This window comes from Streptopelia decaocto (genome assembly GCF_964273445.1).
Source record: "Streptopelia decaocto genome assembly, chromosome: 1".
NCBI lineage: Eukaryota > Metazoa > Chordata > Aves > Columbiformes > Columbidae > Streptopelia > Streptopelia decaocto.
In genome coordinates, this window is record NC_138663.1 from 210,674,860 (window position 1) to 210,699,611 (window position 24,752).

Here is a 24,752-nt window from a genome sequence, read left to right on the forward strand (position 1 = left end):
GGGCAAGTGTAGAGTCTTGGATCTGGGCAGGAACAACCCCAGGTTCCAGTGTAAGTTGGGGAATCACCTATTAGAGAGCAGCGTAGGGGAGAGGGACCTGGGGGTCCTGGGGACAGCAGGGTGACCATGAGCCAGCACTGGGCCCTTGTGGCCAGGAAGCCAATGGGACCTGGGGTGGGTTAGAAGGGGGTGGTCAGTAGGTCAGAGAGGTTCTCCTGCCCCTCTACGCTGCCCTGGGGAGACCACACCTGGAATCTTGTGTCCAGTTGTGGCCCCTGAGTTCCAGCAGGACAGGGAACTGCTGGAGAGAGTCCAGCGCAGCCACCAAGATGCTGGAGGGAGTGGAGCATCTCCCGTGTGAGGAAAGGCTGAGGGAGCTGGGGCTCTGGAGCTGGACAAGAGCACACTGAGGGGGGACTCATTCCTGGGGATCAATATGGAAAGGGTGAGTGTCAGGAGGATGGAGCCAGGCTCTTCTCGGTGACAACCAATGATAGGACAAGGGGTAATGGGTTCAAACTGGAACACAGAAGGTTCCACTTAAATATGAGAAGAAACTTGTTCCTGGTGAGGGTGGCAGAGCCTGGCCCAGGCTGCCCAGGGAGGTTGTGGAGTCTCCTTCTCTGCAGACATTCCAACCCGCCTGGACACCTTCCTGTGTAACCTCATCTGGGTGTTCCTGCTCCATGGGGGGATTGCACTGGATGAGCTTTCCAGGTCCCTTCCAACCCCTGACATTCTGGGATTCTATGATTCCTGACAGCTGTTTTATTTCACCTCTTAAGTTTTTCATTAGTTTTCTTCCAGAACAACTTGATTCAGAGCTGAGATTTGGAAATTAGGAAGAATTTACTCTTCTTTTCCAACATGTGAATAAAAATCATGAACAAACTCCTAAAATCTTTTAATTATCTGGAAGGGCTTGATTGGATCAGATCTGTGTCATTCGATCGTGACAATTCCAACAAATTTCTCCCTTTCTAATCCATTTTTTTCCCCGTAACTTTTTAAATCAATATTTTATGGATTCAGTATCTTCAAGGCAGAACTTAAAACAATGTCCTTGACAATTTTCAGGTATTTGTACATGCGGCCTGTCACCTATGGCATTTCTCACATACACACGGTGTTTGATTCGCTTTGGTTGGGTCCAAATACGGCGCAAGAATTAGACGTCTTGATTGATGCACGTGATGTTCTATAATTGCATGCATAGTTTTATATATGGATTTTCAGAAAAAAAATATATTCTAGAAATGGTTCCTCCTGCTTGCGACGATATATTTTTTAAAATTTATTTATTTTTAGGAAAATACCTGAAAGAAAACCCCTTAACAACAGGTTAAACCAACTGTACATGGGACCGGAATTGGTTTGTGATTCCAGTTTAATACGCCGACCGACTCGTTTGACATTTAAGTATCATCCCAGAAAAGTTATTACACCAGATCCATTTGTGGTTTACTCGGCCGGATACTTTAAAAAGCCGTAATTACTTGTGTGGGTTTAAATATTTGGTCAGCAAAATCCTGTTTGAGCAGAGGAAGGTGCGAAATCACAGCTGCTTGCTTCTAATTTTGAATGTGTGTTGGTGGATCGCTAAAATAAAGAAGCTCTAGGAAGAAGAAATCAAAGATACTAATTCTTTTCTTCAGAGAAATGTTCTGAAATCAGCCCCGATTCCTGCAGTCACCAAGTGTTTTGTGGAAAACTACATGTTTATGCTGCTTTTTCGGGGGTTCGCTATTAACCGAGAAGTCACTTATGCTTTCCCAAGTGTTTGGAGGCAAGTATTTTGGTTTAAATTACAATTTGCACATGTTTTATTGGAGGTGACAATAGTTTTTAATTCCCTTCTCCGCTTTCTGCTCCAATTCCTCTGCAAACATAAGAGCCTGGTATATATTATTCCCAGATATTTCCTATATGATGCACAACTACACATTTTCTCTGGAGGTGTTAACTCCAATTAAGCTGAATTTGAAGCGTTAATTGATTCCACTAAATCCAACAGTATAAAGAGAAGAGGGGCAAGTTCCCAGGGAAGGGCTCGGCTCTGATTTCATGTTTTCCCCTTGCAATTCATGAGATATTTCCCTGTCATGGTATTAACATCTGCGTGGAAATTTTAGCCGATAAAAAAATACCCGTAAGTCTTTTGATTGTGCCCTTGTTGGGTTTTTGTTGTTTTGATTTCCCATTCAGGTTTTCCCCGAGCAAAGTGGAAGGTTGACCAACGCCATCTCGCTTTTGCGTAGGAATTACGGACGGCTTGTGTGGAACTGAGCAAAATTTAATCGTTTCGGTCAATAGTTGCTTCCCAAATTCAGGCTTTGGTGACGCAATCGGGCCAACCCTGCGTGGGTTTGTGCTGCTGCTTGAAGGAGCAGTTTGTCTCCTGTTCTGCTCCTTGTCTCTTCATCTTCTCCATTGTCCTGGGCTTGGGTGGCCTTGCAAGTAGAAAGGTGGGAAGAGATCTGAGAGATCTGGGGAAGGTCAGAGGAGTGGTGGATGCTCCATCACCAGAGATGTTCAAGTTGAGGTTGGACGAGGCTCTGAGCAACCAGAGCTGGTGAAGATGTCCCTGCTCATGGCAGGGGATTGGACCAGATGAGCTTTGAAGGTCCCTTCAATCCAAACTATTCTGTGAAAACCATTTTTGTTTTCAGCTACATCTGAAACCACAGGGAGTGAGTAAATCTGGAGGAATGGAGAAGGAAGGAGACATTGTCTTCACTAACCTCGTGGGTTTGTTCTTCATTATAGTGACTGTGCTCTCAGTAACTGGAGGGTCTCATAGTTGTCTGTGTGTTCCAGGAGAAAAGCATCAGGTCAACTTAGAATCACAGAATCATTTTGTTGGAAAAGCCCCTCAAGACCATCAAGTCCAACTGTTCCCCCACCCCTGGCACTGCCCCATGTCCTGAGAACCTCATGTCCGTCTGTCCAACCCTCCAGGGATGGTGACTCCAGCACTGCCCTGGGCAGCCTGTTCCAATGCCCCACAGCCCTTTGGGGAAGAAATTGTTCCCCAGATTCAACCTCAACCTCCCCTGGCGCAACTTGAGGCTGTTTCCTCTGCTCCTGGCGCTTGTTCGTGGGGAGCAGAGCCCGACCCCCCCTGGCTCCAAGCTCCTTTCAGGCAGTTCAGAGATCAGAAGGTCTCCCCTCAGCTCCTGTTCTCCAGCTGAACCCCCCAGGTCCCTCAGCCGCTCCCATCACACTTGTGCTCCAGCCCCTCACCAGCTCCGTTCCCTTCTCTGAAGAGATTTGAGACTGATGCCAAGTTCTCCAGTTCTCTGATCTCACAAAGACATCTGCTTGAGAAAACAAGATAAAAATCTCTTTAATCTGAGCATTTGAGATGAACTTAACAACCACCTTATGCAGTTGAGGTTCTCCTTAGATACCTGGGGATCCCACCACGACCAGGGTCACCCCACTCTCGCTTTGGTGTGTGTGCTCAGCCAATGAACCACCAGCTTTCAGGAGGTTGTACTTCACCACACCACGTTCTCCATCTTCTTAATGTATGGTTTTTTGCCTTGTGCCTGGGTACGTGACTTGACTTTGTTAGTTTTGGGATTTGTTCTTCATCCATCAGAAAAGGAGCAACATCAAGTCCCAATCCACCCGCTCTTGCCTGTGCAGGATTAATTAAGATTTTTTGCATCGATACGTGATTTTGGTTAGTGCTGTGCTTAATATTCCCTCTCAAAGTCCTGAATGCTTAAAAATCTGCGCTTACTGATAGAAATTATGGGTTTTGCCATTTGGGACAGATCCTGAGCCAGATGTCATTGGTGACAGCTCAAGCTACTTGGGCTTGCAGCCTTGGCATGTGACTGCGAGAAGTTCATTTCTTGCTTTTCCTTAGGATTAATTTTGATTTTAAATACCCCAAACTTGCGTACCTCTCGTACACAATATCGTTTTCATGTCCTGGTGCTAGTAAACATGCTACAACGTCCCCCTTCTGTAACAGTGGCTGTAAATCTGCTTTCACAAAACCCAATTAATGAGTCAAAACTCTTCATCTGTCACGATACAATTAATCAGCGACTTGCTCCAGGATTTCCCGCTGTCGCAGAGTCCACTTACAAGCTTTCTGCTCTCACAATACAGGCCTGATTTCCAGGGAGTTTCTGCTGTTTGCCCAATTTTTGGATGATGTTGGAAGAGCTGCGGATGCCCATATTTGCTGATCACCTGGATTTACTGAGGCCAATAAACCGAAAACTGGTCTGACTGTGTTTTCAGTCCTAGCGGGACGTTATATCAGCATCACAGCAAATATTGTCTCCCTTCCTTGGATACTTGGACACCTATACAGATGTTCTTGGTTCTTCCCAATATTACAACAACTTATCATTAAAATATATGGCTGTGTTCTTCCCGATGTACAGCATTCTTTGAAAGGATGAGCTTGGAATTTGCTAATTTTTCTTTAATTAGAGAATGAGATTAAGCAGAGGCAGTAAGGGATTAATATTTGCTGGATTTACGTAGGCGTGCAACATCTTATTATATTTAATTGAAATACGACAAGAGCGACACGAGGTTGGAAACCCACAGAAGGAAATCGGACAATTCAGGGGGTGGTTGTTTTATGTTTCATATTCTAGAAACATTTATGGAAACTGGAGTTTTGTCTCTACAAAAAGCCTCTTTGTCTGTTCCTTTCTATTTCTTTAGGAAGCCAAGAATTCAGGAGAAACTTCCTTCAACAGAGGAGCTTTTTCTTCTGTGAAGGCCTTAAATCCCTACGCCCGTGCTTGATTTTAATATCTTGTGCCGATCGCCTCCCCCGGAAGAGCTGAAATGCAAAAAATGTGTTAAAATGCTGCCCTGTTACTCATCCTGTAAACCAGGCCCCAATCTTGCCTAATTATGTCCCTGCCAAAATTAAGCACTACTCTTTACTGAGGGAATATCAGCCTGAGAAACAGATTTTTGAGTCATCAGGAAAATTCTGATTGCGGAGCCTTTTGTTGGTTGTACAAGGACACAGCTGCACCTTTTGATGGAAGGAAAAAAATACATCAATTTGTCAACCTTTGAGAGCCCTGGATTATACAGTGTCTGCAGGACAGGTTTTCTGCATCCACATAATAATAATCATCATAATAATTGCATTCCCTAAGGTGCTGGACACAACCTTAGTACCACAGGAGCGGGCGATTTAAGGTGTAATTTGTTGCACCTGTCATCAAACCGCAGCAGAAATGAGGCCGATTATAAAGAGGAGTCTCACTCTTCATGGGAAATAACGACTGTGATTCACGGTTTGGAAATGTGTTAGTGGAAAAAACAGGGTTTTTTTTAGTTTTCCTGCCTCTTTTTGGGTATTATTGCACTGTCAGGAAGATGCAAGTTTATAAAAAAGAGGGAAACCTCTCCAGGTATAAGTAGTTACTAGACACGCCAGTGTCCAAATCCTTCATCACACCGAGTCCTCTTTTAACACAAAAGTTTTGGTCTTTTTTATATTTTATTTTATTTTTCTATGAGGGTAAAGCAGTTTTTCTGTAGGGACAGATTGTGACTCCTGAAGGAATTCCAGCAACCTGGGAATAAGTGCAAGGCCTGGAGCAAACTAGAGCCTGAAGGCCCATCCTCTCCTTAATTTAAATTCAGGTTTTAAAGATTTCTCCTTAATACAAAATCCAGGTTTTTAAAACTCGCTCCTTAATTTAAAATACAGCTTTTAAAGATCTGACTGTGCTGCCATCCAGAGACCTGGACAGGCTGGAGAGTGGGGCAGGGAGAAATTTAATAAAATAGAACAAGGGCAAGTGTAGAGTCTTGAATCTGGGCAGGAACAACCCCAGGTTCCAGTGTAAGTTGGGGAACGAGCTGTTGGAGAGCAGTGTAGGGGAAAGGGACCTGGGGGTCCTGGGGACAGCAGGGTGAGCATGAGCCAGCACTGGGCCCTTGTGGCCAGGAAGCCAATGGGACCTGGGGTGGGTTAGAAGGGGGTGGTCAGTAGGTCAGAGAGGTTCTCCTGCCCCTCTGCTCTGCCCTGGGGAGACCACACCTGGAATCTTGTGTCCAGTTGTGGCCCCTGAGTTCCAGCAGGACAGGGAACTGCTGGAGAGAGTCCAGCGCAGCCACCAAGATGCTGAAGGGAGTGGAGCATCTCCCGTGTGAGGAAAGGCTGAGGGAGCTGGGGCTCTGGAGCTGGACAAGAGGACACTGAGGGGTGACTCATTCATGGGGATCAATATGGAAAGGGGCAGTGCCATGAGGATGGAGCCAGGCTCTTCTCGGTGACAGCCAATGATAGGACAAGGGACAATGGGTTCAAACTGGAACACAGGAGGTTCCACTTAAATTTGAGAAGCAACTTGTTCCTGGTGAGGGTGGCAGAGCCTGGCCCAGGCTGCCCAGGGAGGTTGTGGAGTCTCCTTCTCTGCAGACATTCCAACCCGCCTGGACACCTTCCTGTGTAACCTCATCTGGGTGTTCCTGCTCCATGGGGGGATTGCACTGGATGAGCTTTCCAGGGGCCTTCCAACCCCTGACATTCTGGGATTCTGTGATTTCTCCTTAACACAAAATCCGGGTTCTAAAGATCTCTCCTTAATATAAAATCCAGGTTTTAAAGATCCTACCCCTTTTCTAAAATAAAAATAAAAATAATAAAAAAAAAATATAATAATATAATCCTTTTGGACTCACTACCTTTTACTTGCATTGCTGGACTCGATAGCATCCTCCCCAACAAAATATTTAATTGTAGGCTGTTTTCAGGATCCCAGGTGCCTGCGGAGCCCTCGGATACCGAGGAAAGCAGCTCGAGGAGCGTTTCTTGGTCTTTATTGCGGTGGTGTTCTTGTGGTCCTTGTACTTGGGGCAGGATAGATACAGAACCGTCGACTTTCTGTTGGAATGACAGTTCTTCCAAAAAATTTGAGGAGATTTCTAGGAAAGCCGTGATGTCCTGACAAGCAGGACATGCTAAATTAGTCATAACCTTCAGTAAATAACTGACACTCTTTCTTTTCAATCCTATAGTGTCAAGGTGACTTATTGATTTCATTTGCTTCCAGTCCTAAACTGTCGCGTCACACCAGCGTGTTCTCTTTGATGGATGTAACAACACCTGTGTGCCAATTGAAATTAAAGATTTTTTAATATATACCTGTTTCTCACTGAATATTTTCTTGTCTTGCAGCCCTGGAAGAAAACGTGATTTTTCACCGGTGCTTTGGAGCCAATACTTTGAATCAATGGAGGATGTCGTGGTAGAAAATGAAACCGGCAAGGATATATCCTTTTTTTTTCTTCTAGCTTGAACTTATTTATTATTTATTATATTTATTATTTATTATATTTATTATTTATTATATTTATTCTTTATTATATTTATTATTTATAACATATTTTATTTATTATATATTATTCTCAGTCTTAGGGCAGCCTCATGTGTCATTGAATTTATTGGGGTTCTCTTCATCTTTTTCATGTATTTCTTTACATCTTCCATTTTTCCTATTGCAGGGATCAGCGTCAATCACCAGAGCTCTCCCTTCTAAGCTGACAGTTAATATGGACAAGGTCTGTTCCTGCCGTTGCTTTAGCAATAATTAGTATTAAAAGAGTCTTTCCAACAGTTCAATAACATATTTTGCATGGCAACACTCATCCCTTCCCATAGTTTAAACCATATCAGGATCTAAGCTGTTTATGGATTTATTATTATAAATCTCTGCTCCCTTTGCAAATGTTCGTTTGACCTAATTACAAAAGGAAAACGTTTTAATCTGTGTTTAAACAACACAACCTTGTCATTTAAATAGTTGCATTGTTTTTAAACACGCGTATTTTAGCTTGGCCAGTAGGACAACCCAACTTCCAAGCTATTTCTCTCCAAATTACCAATTTAAATGTCAGTAGCACGTGATGCTTTGAAATTAGCAAATTCTGGTTGTTATTTTGTGTTTATGTACTGCGTTTGTCCGATTGATCCTATGAATCCTTCATGGCGTGCACCTTGTCGGGCTTTGTAAGGGCCGTGCACACTCCTGAGGCTTCATAAATAATAGAATTAAAAATATAATGGACTTATTTGGATAGGTGGTCCACACAAGCATCCTAAATTGAAGCCAGTCTTAGTTACTTGGGATTTATATTGTTATATACGACCTTTAGCAGAAGCTTGAGCTCCTGCATGAAAGGTTGTGGACAGATGTGGAAGTTTTTAGGTTTTAGTGATAGTTAAATTGATTTTTCAATCTCTGCATATATATTATAAAGGGACTTTAGCTATCATAATGAAATGTTGTATAAGCTCCTGTGAATAATTAAATTGCCTTAAAAATCTTATTTGTTGGCTGATCTGACATTTTTTCCTTGGAAATAATAGGAAAATACTCCAAAAGTCCAAGGAGACCTGGACAGCAGGAAAAAAACTCAGGAATAAAATAAATGGGTTAAATTTTATCCAGTTTATTCTTGCACATGCCCGTTGATCAGGGGGAGAAATGAGGCTTTGAGTTAAACAAAGGGAGAAATAAAACACTGTTGGGTGTTGCAGACTCCAAAACACATTCAGTTAAGTAAGAGACTTCAAATAACTCCGTGAAATGTCCTTAACTGTTCGTACACTTTTCGAATTTACAAAAGCGGATTGGAGGGGCCCGTCTTGCTGCTGTTACATGGGGGAGGCCATTCTGCGCTTTCCTGGGCTGTATTTACTGTAAGTAACCTGCTGCTTCATTTATATGTACATACATATATATATATATATACACACAGAAAGGCAACTAACCATTCAGCTCTGTTAAGCACAGGAAAATCCATTTAGAAAACCATCTCATAATCCGGTGCGCACCTGAGTCAATTCTTCTACACATTTCCCTCTTGGTGTCTTTATTAAATAGGGAAAGCACCCACAAAGGTTCATTCTCTAGGTTTGAATTACCAGCAGTAACCATCTCAAGGCATATCAGGGATAAGAGGATCATTAGTGTCATTAGGGGCAGTCAACATGGCTTCACCAAGGGGAAGTCGTGCTTGACCAACCTCTTTGACTTTTATGAGGACATAACAAGATGGATGGATGATGGCAGAGCGGTGGACGTGATCTCCCTTGACTTGAGTGAGGCATTTGACACAGTGTCCCACAGCATCCTCACAGCTGAACTGAGGGAGTGCGGGCTGGACGATCGGGTAGTGAGGTGACTGTGAACTGGCTGAAGGGAAGAAGCCAGAGAGTCGTGGTCAATGGGGCAGAGTCCAGTTGAGGCCTGGATCTAGTGCAGGGGTTTTTTTAACTGATATTCAAGTGTCTTAAGCAGATGTAGTGAAGGTCGTTGCTTTTAATTGGAGGCAGAGGTAGGAAATCACATTAAGGGCTTTTACAAGTCACTTCACAGAATGGACTGGGTTGGAAAGGACCTCAGAGATCATCCAGTCCAACCCTTGGTCCAACTCCAGTCCATTGACTAGATCATGGCACTAAGTGCCATGTCCAATCTCAGTTTAAAAACCTCCAGGGCCGGTGAGTCCAGCACCTCCCTGGGCAGCCATTCCAATGCCTGACCACTCTCTCTGCACAGAATTGCTTTCTGATCTCCAGCCTCAATTTCCCCTGGCAGAGTTGAAGCCCATGGCCCCTTGTCCTATTGCTGATGCCTGGGAGAAGAGCCCAATCCCCACCTGGCTAGAACTGCCCTTCAGGTAGTTCTAGAGAGTGCTGAGCTCAGCTCTGAGCCTCCTCTTCTCCAGACTAAACAAGCCCAGCTCCCTCAGCCTCTCCCCATAGGTCTTATGCTCAAGTCCCTTCCCCAGTCTTGTTGCTCTTCTCTGGACCCGCTCCAGCACTTCAATCTCTTTCCTGAGCTGAGGGGCCCAGAACTGAACACAATACTCCAGGTGTGGCCTCCCCAATGCAGAGCACAGGGGAAGGATCACTGCCCTTGTCCTGCTGACCACGCTGGTTTGGATACAGGACAGGACACCATTGGCCTTCTTGGCCACCTGGGCACACTGTTGGCTCATGTTGAGCTCCCTGTCCATTAGTCCCCCCAGGTCCCTTTCTGCCTGACTGCTCTCCAGCCACTCTGTCCTCTCTAGAGCTCGTTATTTCCAATAGCAACACCAATCCCATTTTTACATTTAAAAATCTCCAGAATTTAGCAGTGATTGCAGTTATAACACTGTACCTCCCGTTGACAGGCTTTTTATGTTGGAGAAAGAAGCTGCCGTGATAATCAGCTTATGCCTTCATGTGGCTGCTATTGAACTCTTTCCTTTGTGCATTTTTGAAATAGAAGTTGGTCCCGAGCAAAAACGTTAAATGTTTGGGATGAACCAGAACTTGAAAAATAAACCCAAAAAATCCCACAAACAACAGCAAAAAACCCAAACCAAAACTAACTAACTAACTAAAATTCTTTCTAAAAGATACTTCCCCCCCAAGAAAACCAAATTGGGAAGCACTGAGAGTAACCCTCTATAAATAAAATCACATCCTTCCAGAGCGACGTGTGCCTTTCTTATTTTGCTTATTGACCTGCTTGCTTCCTAGATTATATATTTATACTTTTCTTGGCCAAAATACTCCTATTTGGGTAAAATTCAGGGCACTGCAAAACTTCCCATTCTCTCAATCACGTTGAGGATCCTCTTTCCTTATTCCCTAATGACAATAATTTGATTTTAGCAGCAGACTGCTGCTCTGACGAGTTAAATTATTGCTTCACCTTTTAGATTGAGGTTTCAGGGTGTCTGTGGGGGCTCTAAAATTGTGGATTCAGTGGGTTTGGGAAGAGCAACTACTCCAGTAATTGAAGAGCTGAATAATCGAAATAAAAGGGCCGGGTCCTTTCAGTCTCTGCCCATTGTATCAGTGGTTCTGTTAAGAATCCCTCCACAAATTCCCCCGCTCCTGCAGGGCTGTTATTTAAATAATCAATGATTCCTTAACACAAAAGTCTTCCCTTCCACAAAGAATGCTGCTTAATCACTGCGATGCCTGAAATATCTCACGTAAATTGAGCTGCCGGGGACAAATAGAGCCATCATCAAAGATCCACTTGTTCCCCCGGACCCCTTTGGATGAATCAATTTTTAGCCATTTCAGCCTTCCTGTAAAATTCTGCTTTTTGAGAACAAATTGAACGGGTGCTGCAAAGCAGCTGCTTCGTTTCCACGTCCACTGTGCAGCCAGGGATGATTTTGTGATGGTAAAAATACAGATCTTTGGTTAATTAATGGTGATTTATATGGAATATTCCTCCTCAACGTCTCCGACACCTCACGCAATCCAGGTTCATCCGCTTTGTCGACAGCAGAAGGTTTTTGTCGCACCTCTGCTGTTGTTTCAGGGAGCGCTTGATGTTATTTGGAGATGAGCTTTGGCACTTTGCAAATGCTTCCATGACGTTCTCTTTGTCCTTTCTTGCAGGCTGCAATCATTAACAGGATCCAGTGCAGGATCGTGGCTTTAGATCTCCGAGGCCACGGTGAGTGAAAGAACTAAATTTAAAATCACATGAGCACGTTACACACTCTCGTTTTTAAAGGAGATGTAACGAATCCCTCCCAAGATGACTAAGAAACATCCTTAAGACATTCCTATTTATTTTATTCAAAAGCAGGGGTGGAAAAATAGCTTCTGCAGCTCCGCAACCACCTTGTCCGCCTTTGGTGGACTCATGGGTTTATTCCTTCCTACATTCTGCCCCCGATTTTCATCATTTTGTATTTTCCTAACCTACAGGTTGGTCTTTGCCGTTAGAAATAAGCTCTGTTCTTTAGTTTTAAGACCCGTTGCAAATATGGAACAGTTACGGGGAGCGTTTCCTACCCATCAGCTGAAATGCGATAAAGAACCAACCGCTCGTATTAATTCTGGGTTTCTTAACGATTCCTGTAAACTGCAGGGGATTTCGCTCTTAATTACTGGACCAAATAGCTTTGTACAGTTGCTGCTCCAAATCTGAAGGTTCTCAGCTTGTGTTGACTCAAATCTTTTGTTCTTTCAGGGGAAACAAAAGTTCGGAATCCTGAAGACCTGTCTGCAGAGACTATGTCAAAGTAAGGAAACTTAGGCTCTCCACTATTTTGCTTTGTAAAAACCTTTATTTTCTTCCCTTGATTGAACAATAAATTACCTGAGGACACAAAACCTTCGTTTGGGGGAGCTGGAGGATTTAATTTCGCATTATTCTGGTAGTTCTCCCTTCTATTTTGGGACTATTGGTAATTCATATTTGAAATTCTACCTCTTCCAGCTGAGTCAAATTCCAAACCCGAGTCCCAGTCTGCGATTTTTTGTTTTCAAGCATGGACGGAGCTGCTTTTTCAAACCACCACAACCCACAAATCCCCCTCTCGACAAAGCCGTAGGAAAAGCAAAATACCCACCGCTAAGCACATTACGCTTCTCCACATTTAGGACAAAAAGACCCTTTGCTGGGACTACAATTAAATCGTGGAGGATGTTGTAACCTTGGGGTGAGCGAGTCCGCTGGGTTTGTTGCGGGGAGGCCATGTGTGAAATATATTCTGACTTCCATTGTGTCCCTTTATCGCTGCTGCGTGTGGCTCAGCGGGTCCCGATGTTTTATTGTCCCAAGGAGATGCCCTATGAAGTAATTACAATCTTTTAAAATCTACAGCAGCTACCATGAAACAAGTTGCCTTTTGTTTTTTGAACTTTTAGCAATGAGCTTGAAGGTTATTCCTAAATAACCTTTAAATGGGAGCCTTGATTAATATCAGGTTTTCATTTTTATTTTCATCAAACCACAGAATCCCAGAATGTCAGGGATTGAAGGGACCTGGAAAGCTCATCCAGTGCAATCCCCCCATGGAGCAGGAACACCCAGATGAGGTTACACAGGAAGGTGTCCAGGCGGGTTGGAATGTCTGCAGAGAAGGAGACTCCACAACCCCCCTGGGCAGCCTGGGCAGTGTTCTGTCACCCTCACTGAGGAGTTTCTTCTCATATTTAAGTGGAACCTTTTATGTTCCAGTTTGTACCCATTACCCCTTGTCCTATCATTGGTTGTCACTGAGAAGAGCCTGGCTCCATCCTCCTGACACTCACCCTTTAGATATCTGTCAACATGAATGAGTCCCCCCTCAGTCTCCTCTTGTCCAGCTCCAGAGCCCCAGCTCCCTCAGCCTTTCCTCACACGGGAGATGCTCCACTCCCTTCAGCATCTTGGTGGCTGTGCTGGACTCTCTCCAGCAGTTCCCTGTCCTGCTGGAACTGAGGGGCCACAGCTGGACACAATATTCCAGGTGTGGTCTCCCCAGGGCAGAGCAGAGGGGCAGGAGAACCTCTCTGACCTACTGACCACCCCCCTTCTAACCCACCCCAGGTACCATTGGCTTCCTGGCCACAAGGGCCCAGTGCTGGCTCATGGTCACCCTGCTGTCCCCAGGACCCCCAGGTCCCTTTCCCCTACACTGCTCTCTAATAGGTCGTTCCCAACTTACACTGGATCCTGGGGTTGTTCCTACCCAGATCCAAGACTCTACACTTGCTCTTTTTCTATTTCATTAAATTTCTCCCCGCCCAACTCTCCACCCTGTCCAGGTCTCTGATGGAACCCTCAAGCTCTGACAGAGCAAACAAGCTGGTCAACCTTTTATTTCTTAATTTTTTTATCTCCAGTTCCTCTGAATGGTTTTAGTCAGGAAAGCCAATCTGGGGGTCTTAAACTACAGTTTAATCAGCAGATTTTAATCATTAATTCTGCTATTATTTCGGTTTTCATGAATCACAAAGGCCAGATTTCACCTCTTGCAGCGACAGCTTCAATTTAGAACAGGTACCTTACGGAAAGGACGGAGAAATTACCCCTTGCCTTGTAGTATCTGTAGAATTTGAGTCGTTTTGCGTGTGCTCAATGTTTTTCATCCTTGACTTAGTCAGGAGGGCTCAGTTATTTCCTCCTTTAATTGCAACTGTTTCTCCTTTCAGCAGAGTGAATTTCTTAGTCGACGCTTCCACGCAAGAGGATTTGATGGATTTCTCACCTTTTATTTAAAATTCCTACTGGCCGATGTCAATATAAATAGTTCTTTCTGTTAAATGAGTGCTTGCTGTTAATAAAAAGGGAAATGACGTGCTTGTTCAGGGAAGTATTGGCTTGAATGATTTCCTGTATTAGTGCCTAGATGAAACAGCAATAAGAAAATAAGCTGATCTCTATTACCTTTGGGTTAAATGGGCGTGCAGAGAGGATTTGGAGCCGGACATCTATCCTGAATCTATTTTCTCCGTCCGTCGTACGAATCTGCTTCAGAAATGGATCCGGGTAGAGACACCGACCGTGCTTTTTTACTGTGTTTTGGCAGAGACGTCGGCAACGTGGTGGAAGCTCTGTACGGGGACCTGCCGCCCCCCATCATGCTGATCGGGCACAGCATGGGGGGCGCCATCGCCGTCCACACGGCCGTCGCCAACTTGGTGCCGAGTTTGCTGGGTTTGTGCATGATCGACGTCGTGGAAGGTGAGTGCGTGTCGCCTCACACAGGGCTTCTGTCCCCTTGGATGGGCTATCTGTCCCCTTGGATGGGCTATCTGTGCCCTTGGATGTGGTTCTGTCCCCTTGGACGGGGGTTCTGTCCCCTTGGACGGGGGTTCTGTCCCCTGGGATGTGGTTCTGTCCCCTGGGATGGTGTGTCTATGCCCTTGGATGTGGTCCTGTGCCCTTGGACAGGGTGTCTGTCCCCATGGACAGGGTTCTGTGCCCTTGAATGGTGGTTCTGTCTGCTTGGATGGGTTCTGTCCCTTTGGATGGGGTGTCTGTCCCCTTGGATGTGGTTCTGTGCCCTTGAATGGGGTTTCTGTCCCCTTGGGCAGGGTTCTGTGCCCTTGAATGGTGGTTCCCTCCCCTTGGACAGGGTTCTGTGCCCTTGGGTAGGGTTCTGTCCCCTTGGATGGGACGTTGGTCCCCTTGGGTAGGGTTCTGTCCCTTTGGATGGGTTCTGTCCCCTTGGGTAGGGTTCTGTACCCCTTGGACAGGGTGTCTGTCCCCATGGACAGGGTTCCATCCCCTTGTACGGCGTTCTGTCCCGTTGGATGGGATCTGTGCCCTTAGGTAGGGATCTGTACCCCTGGATGTGGTTCTGTCCCCATAGACAGGGTTCTGTGCCCTCAAATGGTGGTTCTGTCACCTTGGATGGGTTCTGTGTCTTCAGATAGAGTTCTGTCCCATTTGATGGGATTCTGTCCCCTTGGATGGGGTGTCTGTCCCCTTGGATAGGTGTCTGTGCCCTTGGGTGGGGTTCTGTACCCCTGAATGTGGTTCTCTCCCCTTGGATGGGGTGTCTGTCCCCTTGGGTAGGGTTCTGTCCCATTGGATGGGATGTCGGTCCCCTTGGGTAGGGTTCAGTCCCCTTGGACAGGGTGTCTGTCCCCTTGGGTAGGGTTCTGTGCCCTTGGATGTGGTTCTGTCCCTTTGGGTGGGGTGTCTGTCCCCATGGACAGGGTTCTGTGCCCTTGAATGGTGGTTCTGTGCCCTTGAATGGTAATTCTGTCCCCTTGAATGGTGATTCTGTCCCCTTGGATGGGGTTCTGTCCCCTTGGATGGGGTTCTGTCTTCCACATTGATCTACTGCCTTCTCTTACTATCTGAACGTCCTACCTGTTGAAATACTAATTTTCCAATGTGGGAGCACATAGTAGGCTTAGGAATATGAAGTTTTACCTTCCTTAACCGCATTAAATCCCCAGTGAGCTCCAGCTCTCTCTGAGGCTGTTCCCTGATAGCCAGTTCTGTATAGAGGGACGTGGCAACAATTTCATCAGATGCCATAAAGTTGAAAAACCTCTTTTTTAGGTACGGCCATGGATGCGTTGAACAGCATGCAGAACTTCTTAAGGAGTCGTCCCAAAACGTTCACGTCGCTTGAGAACGCCATTGAGTGGAGGTAACGAATAGTTTAGTCTCCAATATCACTTGTCTTTGGAGCTTGACTCCCAAAGGAAACCAAGTTGATAGATTATTTTATTTATATTAATAGAAAGCCCAGTTCTGTTACAAATACCCAACCTAATTTTTCACCTCTCCCTGCCATGAGGTGGATATAACCCTATTACACCATTTCCCCATCAGCAATTCTCCCACATCTTTTAAATTCACAATTACAATAATGGTGGGGGGGACAACAAAATAAATCAATTGACATATAGCATGAGCCACTCTGAGAACAGGAGATTTGGGGGCGATTTGGGGAAACCGTGAGCTCTAAAGGGCTTTTGCTTCTGTTTCTGAACCTGATTTGGGTCAGTAACTATTCCTGTCCTTCCAATTTTTTTCTTTTCTAGTGTAAAAAGTGGCCAAATAAGAAACCTTGAATCTGCCAGAGTTTCTATGGTTGGTCAAGTCAAACAGTAAGTGGTTTGGTTTGGTTTTGTTATTTCAAGCTCTTAAAACCATCTGTTTTAAAGTACTGTTGCTACGCAGCGTAAATACACTTGAAACTGAAAATTTCTTCTAGCAAATATTTATAATTTGATCTAGTGCAGTGCCTCAGGGGTCAGTGCAGGGGCCGGTATTATTCAATATATTCATCAACGATTTGGACAAGAGAATAGAGTGACTGTCAGCAAGTTTGCTGGTGACACCAAGCTGGGAGGAGTGGCTGACACGCCAGAGGCTGTGCTGCCATCAGAGACCTGGACAGGCTGAGAGTTGGGCGGGGAGAAATGTAATGAAATAGAACAAGGGCAAGTGTAGAGTCTTGAATCTGGGCAGGAACAACCCCAGGTTCCAGTGTAAGTTGGGAAATTACATATTAGAGAGCAGTGTAGGGGAAAGGGACCTGGGGGTCCTGGGGACAGCAGGGTGACCATGAGCCAGCACTGGGCCCTTGTGGCCAGGAAGCCAATGGTACCTGGGGTGGATGAGAAGGGGGTGGTCAGTAGGTCAGAGAGGTTCTCCTGCCCCTCTGCTCTGCCCTGGGGAGACCACACCTGGAATATTGTGTCCAGTTGTGGCCCCTGAGTTCCAGCAGGACAGGGAACTGCTGGAGAGAGTCCAGCGCAGCCACCAAGATGCTGAAGGGAGTGGAGCATCTCCCGTGTGAGGAAAGGCTGAGGGAGCTGGGGCTCTGGAGCTGGACAAGAGGAGACTGAGGGGTGACCTCATTCATGTTTACAGATATCTAAAGGGTGAGTGTCAGGAGGATGGAGCCAGGCTCTTCTCGGTGACAACCAGTGATAGGACAAGGGGTAATGGATACAAACTGGAACACAAAAGGTTCCACTTAAATCTGAGAAGAAACTTGTTCGTGGTGAGGGTGGCAGAGCCTGGCCCAGGCTGCCCAGGGGGGTTGTGGAGTCTCCTTCTGTGCAGACATTCCAACCCGCCTGGACACCTTCCTGTGTAACCTCATCTGGGTGTTCCTGCTTCATGGGGGGATTGCACTGGATGAGCTTTCCAGGTCCCTTCCAACCCCTGACATTCTGGGATTCTGTGATACCGGCAAAGCACTTAGAGAAAACCTGAGCAAAATTTCCCCGTGACAAAATCCACTAAGAGTCTTGTTTTAAGAAGTTAATCACTGTTTGTTTTGTCTGCCTTTCTGCACAGATTTTAAAAGTGGGGTTTTAAAGTTGTTTTTTTTATTTCGTTTTGTGGTTTGCATTTTGCTGGTGGGTTTTGTGTTGTTTTGGCAGGGAATCAGTTTCTGGTTTTATTTCTACAGGTGCGAAGGGGCTGCAAGTCCCGAGTGTCCTAAAGCCATAGTGGAGGGTATTATTGAAGAAGAGGAGGAGGAGGATGAAGAGGATGAGGAAGGGGGAGGCTCTGTCAACAAAAGGAAGAAAGAAGATGACACAGAGGTTGGGAATTTCTTGGGAAAAACCCAACAAACTGCAAAAGTAGCCATCAGTAGTTTTCCAAATAATTCAGAATATAACAGGCAGCAACTCCAGGGACTGAAAACTTTATATCGTAGAATCATTTTGCTTGGAAGAGACACTTAAAATCATTGAATATCATGACTCTTGGTTTTCTTCTTTGTCTTATTTCACTGATTCTATCTTGGGCTGTTACTTGATAGTGTGTGTTTGGTTTTCTCTCCTGAGATGCTCATGGATTTAATGCATCAGGCCTGAATGACAAACGCTCTTTTCTGGCTCGTTATGCTATTTTTGTTCCTTCGGACAGGCCATTCCAAGCCAGGAATGTCAATTCCTTGAGCAAAATCAGTGTAGTCACCTTATCCCCTTGTATTTCTGTGTCACCTGAGAGCCAAATCTGAACGTTGGGACAATTTGTGAGCTATTCAGACCAGGAAAAAATAGCAAATTGAGTGCGCTGAGAACTTCAACCTCCTCTTCATCTATAGGTGTAGCTCCTGCTGACTTTTTTCATCCCTACTTGTGTATTTTGGCTGTGATTTGGAGATAAATTCAGCAGCAAGAAGGGTCATCCCCTAGAAATGTGTATTCCACCAGAGGGAGCCGGTGTTTTTAAAGTATCATCCCAAGCACCACTCTGGTTTAACTTTATTTCAGCTTTTTTATGGCTCGCTAATGCGGATCTCTCTGTCCTCCCTACAGACGAAGAAGGAGCATTTATACACGTGGCGAATTGAACTGGCGAAGACGGAAAAGTACTGGGATGGCTGGTTCAGGGGTTTATCAAACCTCTTCCTAAGCTGCCCGACTCCAAAGCTTTTGCTTTTAGCTGGTACGTTGTCTTTTCCAACAACTGTAGGTTCGGTGGTTGTCGCTTCAGGGATGTCTCACTTTTAATGTTTAATATTTAATGTTTCAATATTTAATATTTTAGAGAATCAGCGTTTGGCTGATGTCTCCGAGACCAGCACGTCTGTGTTTTCCACCTTCACGTTTCTACGCACCTGGAAATATCATAAACCCATTAATTTGATATATTGCGACATACTGTGTGTTGCTGCTCTTGGGTGATGTGGGAGAAGAGCAAACAGGACAGATCCTTCACTACTGTGTTTTCCTACAGAATTATTGATGCTTTAGAGCCAGCTGTTGGCCCTTTTTATACCCCGGTAGGAAATTAAGTGTGTAGCCAAGATAAATACCATTTTAAGTAGCGGGGAAGGATGCGTTCTTGCATTTTTGGCTGCGATTCTTTCCTGTCACTTTACTCCCTTGAGGTTCAGTGGTGAAAAATCCTTGTGGGCATCAAAAATAATGTATCTTTTGAGTTTTTCAAGGCAAACGTCTCCTTCAAAACGTCAGGTAAAGCCCTGCTTAAACAGTCACGCTCTCTCTGGCTTTTCTCCCATGATTGTAGGTGTCGACAGACTGGATAAAGATCTAACAATTGGACAGATGCAAGGTAAATATTTAATATTATTGCTCTATGCTAACTGGGATGCTCTTTTTGGACGATAACTATGGTAGACTATAACACATAACTATGCTATGGGTACACAAAACCAGAGTTGGCTGGAACGGCATCTTACCAGGTGCCGTTTATATTGAAACAAATGTGCATTGAAGCGTTTGTCCCTCCCAAGACTGTGTTGTAGCAAAGGCAGAGAATTTGAGGAGAAGATTGTAGTAGAAGTTGTGAAGAGCTCTTGCCGTGGTTTCTATTCAGTCCTAATGCTCAATATTTCCAACAATGGGGCTGCCACACTTTTCTTGGGTCAGAATGATTGTCTAGGGGGGTTTTCCAATCTGTTTTTTCCCTTTCTAATGAAATCCCTGATGTTCCAAGCTATAGGGAGCATCCAGAACTGTCTGGTCTCCCAGTATTTCTGGCAGACATCAGACCAAGATTCAGCATCTGCATTAATGCTTTGGGTTTGTTATTGTTTTCTTCTTTTTATTTATTTTACCCATCACAGCTTCATTAATTTCCAGATCAACCAGTACTGGAAAGCAGGATAAACATTATCTTACAGTAGATCTGATAACATTTCCAACTCGGAAAGGGAATCTCGCCTGCATCAAGAAGCTCTAAGATGCTTAGTTTAATTTTTAATTCCTGGGGCCCTGCTCTAATTACACCCGGGGAAGATGAATTAAGCAGTTGCTTCTTGCTTTTGTTGGAAACTGTATTTGTTGCTTTAGACTCCTGTGCCTTCCCTCTTTGCCCGATATGTTTAGTGAGGTTTGTTTCTAAAGAGCGTGAGACCATTTTTCAAAGAGTTCATACATTCCCAGCACGTTTACGGGTCTTGGGTCCGATGTTTCGTGCGTACACAAGAACCTTTTGCCTAAACCGCTGCTGTTAGAAATCAAAACCGCTGGAAAAGCCGCTGCAGTGATGCCTCTGTCCATCCGCAGGGAAGTTTCAGATGCAGGTTCTCCCGCAGTGCGGCCACGCGGTCCATGAAGATGCTCCAGACAAGGTGAGTCCCACCATGGGATTGAAGCTAAATAAATCAATCACAGTCTTCACAGCTTAAATATTCAATCACAGGGTGGTTGGGGTTGAAGGGACCTCTGGAGATCATCCAGTCCAACCCACCTGCTAACGCAGGGTCACCAGAGCAGATCACACAGGATCCCAGGGGGTTTGAATGTCTCAGAGAAGGAGACTCCACACCCGCTCTGGGCAGCCTGGGCCAGGCTCTGGCACCTCTCAGCAAACAAGTTGCTGCTCATGTTCAGATGGAGCCTCCTGTGTTTCAGTCTGTGCCCGTTGCCCCTCACCCTGGCGTTGGGCACCACTGAACAGAGTCTGGTCCATCCTCTGACACCCACCCTGAGATATTGATCCATTGATCACATCCCTCTCAGCTTCTCTTACAATACTTACACTTCAGGGGCAATTTTTGCACAACATCTTAACTGATTATTCACGAAACAGCTTGGATTTGGCTGGAAAGCCTGGCCTAAGATGTCACGTGACACAGGGCTTGGCTTCACCACTGATTTAAGCCCCAGCCTAGCGGTGACAGAACTAACTCATACCGCGTGGAATGTGGATTTATCCCCTTCTTCGTGAAGTTCTCCGCTCTCCCTTGGCCTAAGCTGCAGGTTTTGGGGTTGGTCCATGTTTTGCTGGGCTGGGTGGCTACTATTTTCCAAACACAACCCAAATTATTGGTGAAACAGCTCGCAGACTGACAGAGCTGCGTGCTGCCGAAATCAGCATCCAGATAGAAGCAGGAATGTGGTGCAGCCGGTGGAGCCTGTGGTCAGAAACGCCTCTGGTTTTAAAACTTGTTCTACGCTGACCGCTGTGAATGTAAAGCTCGGCCTATCTGTGCTTCGCTTTACCCATCTCAGATAGGGATTTTTATCTATACCGACTTCCTACGCTGTTCTTTTTAATATAAATGCTAAGCGGTATTACTCCTGTCAGGTGAGTATCTTGATTTATCCTTTATAGGACTAACCAGACCTGTTTTACCCTCTAAACCTACGCGTTGTTTTAAGAATTCCCGAAAGAGCCGGTGAACAAGTTGTGTCTGTTCTTGATTGTGTGGTCAGTGTCAGAGTAAAGGTGGAAGCATGTAGCTCCTTCTTTTATATATTAATATGTTTAATATCTAACTAATTTGGTTTAATATTAATTATTTAATATATTAAATATGCTTAATTTCTATTTAATATAAGCCTGTTATACAGAGCTCTTAGTTTTAAAGGAGCAAGCTTGAACAAGAGGGTCCTGAAGACCCGACCTGTTGTTGGAAACGCTGCAGCCTTTGAAACCGACTGGATTTCTTGTTACCTTCGTGTCCCTTGAAATTCTGCCCAATGTTTTCTTCTTTCCTTCAGGTTGCTGAAGCCGTTGCGACATTCCTAATCCGTCACAGGTTTACAGAGCCCATCGGTGGATTCCAGTGGTAAGGCCCTGCGGCTGCTCGAGCTCTTGCTTTCCAATATTTAGTTTAAATAGCGTTTTATCGAAGTAAGCAAGGCCCCGTGTTTTGGAAACAACTTGCACCACACTTCTTCGGCCGAGAAATACTGATGAGATTAGACAGGTAGAGCTGTTTGCTTCGCTTTGCCGACTTTCCGCTCTTATCTCGCGTTTTTTCATATCAAAATGAATCCTAGAAGCCCGACGTCCTCAATCAGCAGCGGGAGTGGGTTGTGGCTGATAAGGAAAAACTCACAAAGTCTTAGTTCCAGTACTAAAGCTAAAAGCTAAAGCTTAGACCTCATAGAAGGTGCTGATCTAATTCTGAGAGATGATCCTAAAATAAGCAGCTTTTTTAGGCAGTTCTGCAAAGTCTTCCTGCTTTTAGCTAAGAATTCTTCACCAAAAAGCTTTTGTGCTGCTCGTTATTATGTAGCTTACAAGTTATAGTTGAAAGCATCGATGCTGATTTTAACCTTCCCGATAGATTCTTGTTTGGGTAATCAACTAAATTTAGGGTGTCGCGGAGTCAAATACCTGCAGAGAACACCTCGATTTTCAACGTGCGACTTTTCCTCCCCTCTCCTTTTTCCCTCCCAGCGTGTTTCCTGCTTGTTAATACCCTGGTGTTCTCCGGCACTGAGTCCTGTTGTAAATAAACTGCACCAGAGGCCACTGTGATGTATCCATCTCCTTTCATCCCTCCAGTTGAGCAGCAGTGAGAAGTTGGTGTGAGATTCATCCCTTTAGAACTAGTTCTCCAGAATGTTTTAAGCGCTTAAGGACTTCCTCGCTGGGAAGCAGCTTCTACTAAAAGACCATGAAAAGCTCTTCAGGCCCTTGGGAGTTGGTTCCTCTGCTGCCAAGAGGAAAAACCTCCTGAAATCCCAACCAAGTCCATCATCAAAATGATCTCCATCGATTCTCAGGCTTTTCTTGGACCCAACCGCGAAGGGGCCATTGGCCATCCAGGTCCACCGAGGGTATCGCAGCGTAGCCAAAGGCTTCAGGATTTCTCCGTGGAATCGTCTAATCGTCTTCAAAGTGCCCCTTAGGTTTATTTTCTTAATATACATATTTATTTCCCCAAAAGCAGACGCGGAATCTGCTTCGTCGCGAGCTCAGGTTTCATCTCGCCAACGCCGGCCTTACGGGTTAAGCCGCGGGAAGAGCCTAAATGCGACTTTCCCGGGCAGGAAATTAAAACAGAAAGGCGAGGGGGAACGTGAGCTCCGTTTCAGAGTCTCGCAGCTTTTTTATTACTTTTTTTCAAGTTCTCAATGCAAAAAAATATCCTGGATAACACCATCTCCTGCAGACGGGACCCTGCGCTTGCGTTTATGGGGAAGGCCCAAGCCCAGCGGTTGCAACGTGCTCAACAGGCCGCGCTTTGTTAGGCCATTTTTTGCCCCTGGAACATGTTTATTCTTCCCTTCTTGTCGCTGCTACACACAATTGAGCCGAGATAGCGCCTTTTGGATGAAAAAAATGCCAAAAGCGCCGTAGATCAAAGCCTGGAAGAGCTTGGAGTCAATCCCGATGTCGACGCAGACGCGCGAGCAGCTGCCGTCGCGTTTGCTCCCCCGGTATTTGGAGGAAAGACCTTGTTTCCAGCGCCGCCTCCTCGATGGTTTCACTGCCTGCCTTCCCTGTTTCCATGCTGTAGTTACACGAAGAGCTTTCCTTCAGGGTTCAATTCCCCACAGACCATTTGCTTTCACCTATGAATCACTCTCCACTCTCAAGCGTAAGAGCAGAAACATTTTGGAGCAATTTTCCCCAATATTTTGCCAGTGGATGTGTGAATTAATTTTTTCTAATTGCTTTATGTCCGTCACCCTTCACTGTATGACGAAAGCAGCATTTTAACGCTGTTTTGCTGAGGCAAAAACCTGGGTTTTGCCTGATTTGCGAGCTGTGATTTGCATCTATGTCCTGTGACAAAAGCCATCCTGAATTTGAGAGGTGCAGGTGGGGAGACGGCGTGAAGAGCTCAGCAAAGCCCGGCTTAACATCGGCGTTTACCCTGGTGGAGAAGCCGCTCGTCTCCTCTGATTAATTCACACGTGAGCTCTGGATGCGGCGGTCGTGGCTTTGCTCCATGTCCCTTCTCCGACACATTTGGGTGGAAAAAGCCTGAATTAGGGACAACAAAGCCCCGTTCCCAGGATTCTCCACCCTCGTGGCAATTCGGCCATCTGTACTCACTTGTTCAAAGAGTAATTCCCTCCATAAGTCACCGTGTTAATTAATCGCATCAATTTACCGTGACCTCGATGTAACGTCCACCCCGTTTCAGTCGCCGATGGATTCACTGGATCTTCAGTAGCTGAGATGCAAAATAGCATATTCTTTTTTTTCCCAGCTGTATCCTGAAAATTGGCACAATTCTCGGCCTTTTCCAGACGATTCCTGTGTTCAAATTGTTAGAAATTAAACCATAACAGCGTGTGTGTGTGTCCAGAGTCTCTCTTCACGGGGTAGTTCAGCATGTGCCTGTTGTCTTATTCATGAACGATCCCGGTAACATCACATTCCTCCGTGCTCGAGTCACTCGGAGGATGCGGCTCGGAGTGATTCATTGCGGTAACTCCTCGTATTTGCCTCTCCTGTTACCATTTGCTTTTACAGTTTGTGAAATCTTCCAAAACAGCGGAAGAAAATCAGTTTTATACCCTGCAGAAGCACCATTGGAAAACGAACGACTGTTTCCGAATCCCGTGGGCTCCCCGGAATTCTATTTTGTTGTTAACGTTTGAGAAGTGAGTGGAAAAAAAGAAGAATAATAAATATTTCAACAGCTTGCTTACTGTGGCGTCGCTCTGTGCCAAGGAGAAGAGGTTCGGGGCCTCTTTGTGTCGTGCTGGCTTCCAAAGTAATTCAAAAGTAAAGGTGACGACAGGGACGGGAGGTGGGGGGGAATTTGCTGCGTCGAGCCACAGACGCTTCTTGAGACCGCGCTTCTGTCTGAACAGG

The 24,752-nt window shown here is 45.3% G+C and overlaps 1 protein-coding gene across 1 annotated transcript in view; it reads left to right on the forward strand.

The window, feature by feature from the left end:
• The window catches only part of PPME1 (protein phosphatase methylesterase 1), a 30,981-nt gene extending 6,400 nt beyond the window's left edge, over positions 1-24,581 (forward strand). The window contains exons 2-14 of the mRNA XM_082060157.1: positions 7,178-7,271; positions 8,609-8,701; positions 11,414-11,471; positions 11,994-12,045; positions 14,320-14,474; positions 15,807-15,897; positions 16,295-16,360; positions 17,677-17,812; positions 18,536-18,665; positions 19,251-19,295; positions 20,252-20,316; positions 21,692-21,759; positions 22,377-24,581. Coding sequence (XP_081916283.1) covers positions 7,178-7,271; positions 8,609-8,701; positions 11,414-11,471; positions 11,994-12,045; positions 14,320-14,474; positions 15,807-15,897; positions 16,295-16,360; positions 17,677-17,812; positions 18,536-18,665; positions 19,251-19,295; positions 20,252-20,316; positions 21,692-21,759; positions 22,377-22,395 — 1,072 coding nt within the window. The 3' untranslated portion in view covers positions 22,396-24,581. The remainder of the gene's footprint in view (positions 1-7,177; positions 7,272-8,608; positions 8,702-11,413; positions 11,472-11,993; positions 12,046-14,319; positions 14,475-15,806; positions 15,898-16,294; positions 16,361-17,676; positions 17,813-18,535; positions 18,666-19,250; positions 19,296-20,251; positions 20,317-21,691; positions 21,760-22,376) is intronic.
• The last annotated feature ends 171 nt before the right edge of the window (positions 24,582-24,752 follow it).